Source organism: Ceratosolen solmsi, unplaced genomic scaffold (assembly GCF_000503995.2).
Source record: "Ceratosolen solmsi marchali unplaced genomic scaffold, CerSol_1.0 scaffold11, whole genome shotgun sequence".
Taxonomy (NCBI): Eukaryota; Metazoa; Arthropoda; class Insecta; order Hymenoptera; family Agaonidae; genus Ceratosolen; species Ceratosolen solmsi.
Genome location: NW_011948416.1, coordinates 10,151,855 through 10,158,799, shown reverse-complemented (window position 1 = coordinate 10,158,799; position 6,945 = coordinate 10,151,855). Strand labels below are relative to the sequence as shown.

The window sequence follows — 6,945 nt, the reverse complement described above, 5'->3', positions numbered from 1 at the left end:
TAGGGGCGATGGAAGGGAAGGGGGAGGGGGATAGAGGGAGGGGAGATGGAGGGGAGTTATAAAGAGAAGACGGACCAGCATAAGATAACGTTTGATCGCCGACAGCTGTAGTTTACGGTTCTTTATTACGGCTCGTCGCTTTGCGTCTTTCTGGATTACGGTGCGGTGGTAAGGGCCGCGGACGGACGTATGGATGGATGAACGGATGGAAGGAGGGGGATGGTGGATGGTGGATGGTAGATGGGGGATGGGGGATGGGGGATGGGAGAGGTCACACGTATTGAATGCTCGAATTGTCGAAATTTATCGAAGAAATTTATCAGGCCCGGTGCAAATATTGACCCTACGGAATGCCCGCACGTATCCGCGGACGGGAAGCCAAAGGTAGAGATCGGAATCGCGCCGCGCATAAAGGATTCTTGGCCGTCCGATAAATTTTCACAACTGTCATCGACCGTGGAGATTATTCCAGGCCTCCCGCGCCTCCCCCTCCTTCGCGGGTCTCAGTTCCCTTTCGATCGTTCGCGCCTTGTTGTCGAGCGAGCCAATGATGCCGAGGACGGCGCTGCCAGGTAATCCATATTCCTCTAGAATTTCCTGTCCTACCACCTTAAAGCACCGCCAAGCTCCGTATTCGCAATGTCTTTATTACTTTTATTAACTTAGATTTAACGTTAATCGAGCACGGCATATACGCCTACGACTCGAACACCATCCGGCCGTCCTACGTGACCGCGAGGAGATTTATCGGAAAGCGAGGCCCCGCTGCTAAAGACGCCATCCGCGTTCCATCGGATCGAAATTCGATTGGGCGAATAAAAAGTTTCCACGGGCTTTTTATCGAGCAACAGCTGTAGCTCATTTTCCCACATTTTCTTAATGATGGCGTTGCGGAGAGCGTGACATTTGGATCAGCGGCTCAGATTTTACCGATAAACCACCACTCTACACTACTCGTAGGCATTTATAAAACACAGAAGGTTGCGTTATAAATATTATACTAAGAAATGACAAATGCGACGATCGTCTATGTATTATCGATTTCACTCACAATATCTTTGTTAACTTATAGATTTAACCGTTTCGTATGATTTCGAATGATTGCGTTACACGTAGGCGAAAACTTTACAATGGACGAGCGCATCGCAGGTACAAAAACATCTAGACTATTCAAATGTAATTTTAAATACACGTTGCTTCCCTGAACGTTAAAGCAAATTTGTTGTCCTTTTTTTTTTACGATATCCAAACACAATCTAATTTTATTATTATTAGTTGAAATATCAAAAAGAAAAGCCAAAAGAAAGGAAAAACAATCCATAAGACTGAAGAACATGCCGAGATAGATAGATAGATAGATAGATAGGTGTGGGTGGCTGGGGGGGGAATAAAGCTCGTATCTAATAATCGGCAAAATTGGGACGAGTAACTCGTATAAACCACGACAGGCAAGGAATTATTTAAAATGTGTTAATGCCGAAGATACACGAGCGACATGTAAATGACGAGCTGACTCTCGTTGTTAATCACCTCTCTCTCACACACACACACTCTGCCGCCGCTCTAGTGAGGCTCTTGCCTATCGTAAGACGTAGCTCTTCTCCTCTTATGGTGAGATGAAAGTAGGAGAGGAGTCGCGACACGTCCGTGGCTGTTTTTCAGGTCTGCCCCCGACGGGGGAAAAAAGCTAGTTAGTAGTGGTTGTAAGAAGTATATGGAAAAAAAGGCCGAAGAACGTTGCGAACATCCTCATCGCTTCCGCTGAGGCTTGCTCTACCCAACCCCCTCTCTCGCCATCGCCCTACCTCTTTGCTCTAGCCCATTACAATCTCGAGTGGCATTACAGGCGGTGTGCGACATTCCCACGCGCGACGTACGTTAACTCCAACGAGGGGCTCTGATAAGCCGTCGGCGCCGCGCTGTTTGCCGGGGCTGTTCGCGGAAAGGTCCATCCACGACCCCCGCCCCCGTGAATTCTCGTACACCGCCGCATCCCCGATGTCGTCTTCTTCGTCGTCGTCTTCGTCGTCGTCTTAGTCGTCGTCTTCGTCGTCGTCGTTGGCGTCGTCGTTGTCGTCATTTCCGGATAGGGATAGCCTCTTCAGCTATCATTATTCCTTTCTGTCACCTTCTGCAAATTTATAGCTTTGGGAAGTTAAAATGACTTGGGGCGCGAGTCCCACCTTAATTTAACTTTTATAATCGAGTAAAAGCAGGAGAGCAGCAACTCGTCATAAATTATTGATTATAATGATCAATTATTCTCGGGGAAATTCCATTAGTTGTCGATGTCTCGGCCTCGATCATTGGCACGTGAAAATTCTCTAATTATTCTATGAAAAAAACTGTCAAAGCTTAGCATTACTGGGAACTTTCACTTGAGAATGTGCGTGTGTGTGCTCAATGGGCTTGATGAATATTCGGTTGGTAAGCAATTCGTGTAAGGAGGAGCTTATAATAATGTAGCGAGTTGTGTAAATAAATAAAAAACTAAAAACACAAAGTATTCGAATGTAATATTTGAAGTTTTTATTTTGACATTATAACAGATTAATGTGACGACTCGTTAATAATTTCACAATGTGGGCGCGCATGTTCGTCTAATTCAGGTAAATAAATATCTAAGTACAAAAAACTGCGCGTTTCCAGCGCTATATCGCATAATTAAAAATGTAACGAGATTTAATTGTGTTAAGAGGACGTTTATACGTATATACGACGTCCTTTTTTTTTTTTACGTATATATAAAAAGGCATTCGGTCAGCGATTTAAATTCTTATCCAGAATCGTGTCTACGATCCTGTGTCGAATCTTCTACATTATCATCGCAAATCACCGACTTCGACTTCGACTTCTTCTTCTTCTTCTTCTTCTTCTTCTTCTTCTTCTTCTTCACTTTATACATATTGTAAAAACGTATATAATAGTACTTTATTGTACAAGGCTTTTTTTTTTAACGATTATATCTCTGGAAAGTAAAATGTACTGCTAAAGTAAGGAGGGATAGAAAAGCAAGATGAGAAGGATATAAAAGGCAAACGTATACCTTTATGACTGCAAAAGTTGGCATTTTTGACTGACGAGATTAATAAAAATGATTTTGAAAAATGGCATCATTTTATTTAAACATTTACCGATCCCTGCATTCGATTAATAAATGACGCAGAATTACATTGAACTACTTTTTATTAGTAAATTGGATATTTATTTGCTTTATTGTCGTATAAATGTTACGCTAATATACGCTACTTTAAACGTAGATTATTTATTTTCCCAATTTTCTAGAAAAATATATTCAAACTCGGCAAGGCGAAATATTTTAATGTTACTTATAATTTACTCGGCTGCTTTGCTTAATAAATTGAATATATATTATAAATTTACGGATTATTTTACGAAATCTAATTGAATTGCAAATCCTTTCGTTCGAAGGACCTATTATATACCTATTGCCTTTATGTCGAGAAATGACGAACAATCGGTAAACAAATTCAAGTGTACGATAAAACTACGGAAATTTATTTTATAAGCGCGTTTGATTAGATTTCATGCAACGAAATACGCGCAAAGGCCAACTGCGCATCCAATCGCTTTATATGCTTATGGCGATTGAGGGAGTTTATATTATTAGATCGGCTGTTGTCTCTGTGTTTGCGGGGCGCTTTTGTGTGTTTGCGTGCGTGCGTGCGTAGTTCTTTCTCTATCTCTCAAATGCTATTCAACAAGAGAGTTAAGGTTTGTTTGGCCTGGAAATCTGCGGCCGACTGTCATGGAATGAATGATGTCATGGAGTCTCAGTTATGCTGCGCGATATTCTCTCTCTCTCTCTCTCTCTCTCTCTATCTATCTGTCTCCGACTCTGTTCAGTAGAACATATATTCATTATATATATATATATATATATATATATATATATAATGCATCTACGTATGTCTGTATTTCGCATTCTCGAGTGTTTATATATTCTCGTTTTTATTTATTTATTTGATGGAGGAGGATTCCCATTAAAAGTTGATTATTTTAATGGTTCTTTTCCTCTCAAGACTGACACAATGAATTAAAATACTAATGACGAGAAATTAATTTTTTAAATCTTCGTAAATATTCCAAATCCGTTATATTATTATAAAAAATCATCTTTATCTCTTATCATTTTCTTTTTATATTCCTACAAATATCTTAATATACGTTTCAAAAATAGAATATTTTTTCTTAATCTACTTTATAATTATTCATTTTGGTTCAAACAATTAATATATATATTAATTTTACGAAATAATGCCAAACAGTTGAAGATCTTGGAATCGCGACTTGTACGTGAGAGGAGACCCCTTCTTATTATATTATTCTACGTATTTATTGTCAATTAATTTTAATCGAATTATTCACTATATAAACTTTTATTTCTTTACGCACTTTTGTATGATATGGTAATTAAGTTAAGGTAATGGTAGATAGATACTACTAAATGTTCATATTTTACGTACTCTAATCGATCACTGTAATTAAAACGTTTAATTACATCTGTATTTGGCTAATTCGGCGCATTTAACGAAGCGCTGACATGTGATTTGTTTAAATTGTGATTTGACTTTTTTCTTATTCGCGCCTACGACGATAACAATTTTACATATTATATGCTGGGACTTCGGTCCCAATGGTATTCATCATTTTCATACTTTTTTGTTGTTTTAGGATAAAAGTATCATAAGAAAGTATGATATGTTGTTACGCAGTAGCGTATTCATCTAAATGTTTAAAAAATAATATAAATATTAAAAATCTAACTGCTACTTACACTGGAATTAATAGTTAATTTCCTGATTTTTTTTGTTTTTTTTTTTGTTTTATTTTTTGTCTAAAATATTACTGGTATTTTATGCTGGAAAGAATGCAGAAGAATTAAAATAATTTCGAAATTATATACTAGGCTTTTTCTTTTAATTGAAAAAAAAAAAAAAAAAAAAAAAAAAAAAAAAAAAAAAAAAAAAACATGTGTGTGTGTGTGTGTGCGTGCGCGCGCGCGTGTATAAAGTAAAAGAAACGGATATAAACTAAGCAAAAAGAAATATCTTCGACCTAATGAAAATACCCCGTCTATTAATGTTTAAATGTGTAGGCGTTACTTTGACTTCTTATACCTGTACAATTGCACTTTAATAAAACATTAAGTAAATTATTATGTCGTTATATCAATTAAACAAGATTTTACCTGATTACGTGATCTCCAGTTATGGTCTTATATAATTTGTCTTCGCTACAATAGAAATGCATCGTTTTAAAAGAATGTTTCGTAGTTAATAATAATATAAAAAGAATTTGTACTTTATAACATTTGTGAATTAATAAATTATTATTATTATTATTATTATTATTTTTTTTTTTTTTTTAGAATGACTAAGTGTGTTAATTTTATCGATTGAGCAGCGTTGGAAAATTCCTCTACCTATTTCCAATCTAATAGTTTTTTTCTTCTTTTTATCTTCTTTTTTTTTTTACTTTCTCTGCCAAGTATCCCATTTGCATGCTCTTTATTTATAGTCTTAGGAAGCGCAGCCAAGCAAATTGAAACTTAACGATCGATAATACGTTGAAGGAGGATTCTATCGATATCACTTGGAATGTTTAAACTTGTAGATTGAAGGCTCGAAGTGGTCTAGGCGAATGACAAAATCTTTCGGCTGAAGATCGTTAATGCTTCGTTATTGGTAGGTTAAATAAGTAATTTGTCGGTATTGGTCCGTGATTAAAGTGAAAATTGCTAATGTGTAACGGGAGTAGGTGCGCAATCGCAGGCGGCAAGCTCATGTAATATCGCCTTAGATTCGGAGCCTAAGTCCGGTGAAATTTTTTGAAATATCTTGGCTTAAGCGAGTCCGAGGTTTATTATAGCGTGTAGTTTACCAATCGTTGGGCGGGTTAATAGTCGAATCGGCTATTCCCATTTACCGGATTTCTTCCATCAACGAGGCCTCGTGTTTGCCCCCCCCCCACTCCACCCAACGTCATCCGCAAAGTCATGACATTGGTCTTGGCGTCAGACGGATAAGCACGTGGCCCTCCACGATGACGTGTTTCAAATAAAATTCGTGCGGCTGTCGATGCTAGGCACGTAGTGCCGATACTGAGCGTAGACTGCGGCAGCTGGCGTAGGATGCCCGGGAACCTGAGTCACCGGGTGATGGTGATGATGGTGTTGATGGTGCTGTTGCTGTTGCTGGTGTTGCTGTTGCTGTTGCTGTTGCTGTTGCTGTTGCTGTTGCTGGTGATGCTGCTGGTGTTGTTGCGCTATGTATTGGACGGGAGGTAGTACCGGTAACGGCTGGAGCTCGTGATACCGCATCATTTCATCGCGGTTGCGTTGTTGCTGTTGCTGCTGTTGTTGCTGCTGTTGTTGTTGTTGTTGTTGTTGTTGTTGTTGTTGTTGCTGTTGCTGCTGCTGCTGCTGATGTTGTCCATCCCAGCAATTCGTCTCAGTTGACATGGGAACTTGCTGCTGATCTAGTACGAAGTGACGCTTACCCAGTCGCTCCACACAATCCTCGTCGTATCTGTAAAAGGAGAACGGACGTCGTCTTGTATTTGATAAGGATGAGGTAAAAACTGGTTATAAAATTTCTTTGTTTTTTTTTTTGTTTGTTTTGTTTTGTTTTGCTTTGTTTTTTGATAATTGAAATTTAATATTTGCAATCGATTAAGGCGATTTATCAAGAATATTGCCATGAAAATGAAATAGAATTTAAACCTAAGAAGTATTGGGAATGAAGAATACACGAGAATTTAGAGAAAAGTATGTAGGGTAAATCAACCTGTTGATGAGCCAATGGGTGGAGGCTGGCACCTGGCTATTGTATTGATGTATATGAGCCGGACTATGCTGGGAAAGTTGCTGCTGCTGTTGCGGCAAATACTGGTCCAGGTCACTGCTCTCGAAGGCGCATTCCT

At 38.6% G+C, this 6,945-nt stretch overlaps 1 protein-coding gene across 1 annotated transcript in view; it reads right to left on the bottom strand.

The window, feature by feature from the left end:
* Positions 1-6,004: 6,004 nt before the first annotated feature.
* LOC105359511 (transcription factor SOX-9) overlaps positions 6,005-6,945 on the bottom strand; it is an 18,600-nt gene continuing 17,659 nt past the window's right edge. Inside the window, exons 6-8 of the mRNA XM_011496125.1 lie at positions 6,810-6,943; positions 6,451-6,551; positions 6,005-6,399 (exon numbers count right to left, since the gene is read on the bottom strand). Coding sequence (XP_011494427.1) covers positions 6,077-6,399; positions 6,451-6,551; positions 6,810-6,943 — 558 coding nt within the window. The 3' untranslated portion in view covers positions 6,005-6,076. The remainder of the gene's footprint in view (positions 6,400-6,450; positions 6,552-6,809; positions 6,944-6,945) is intronic.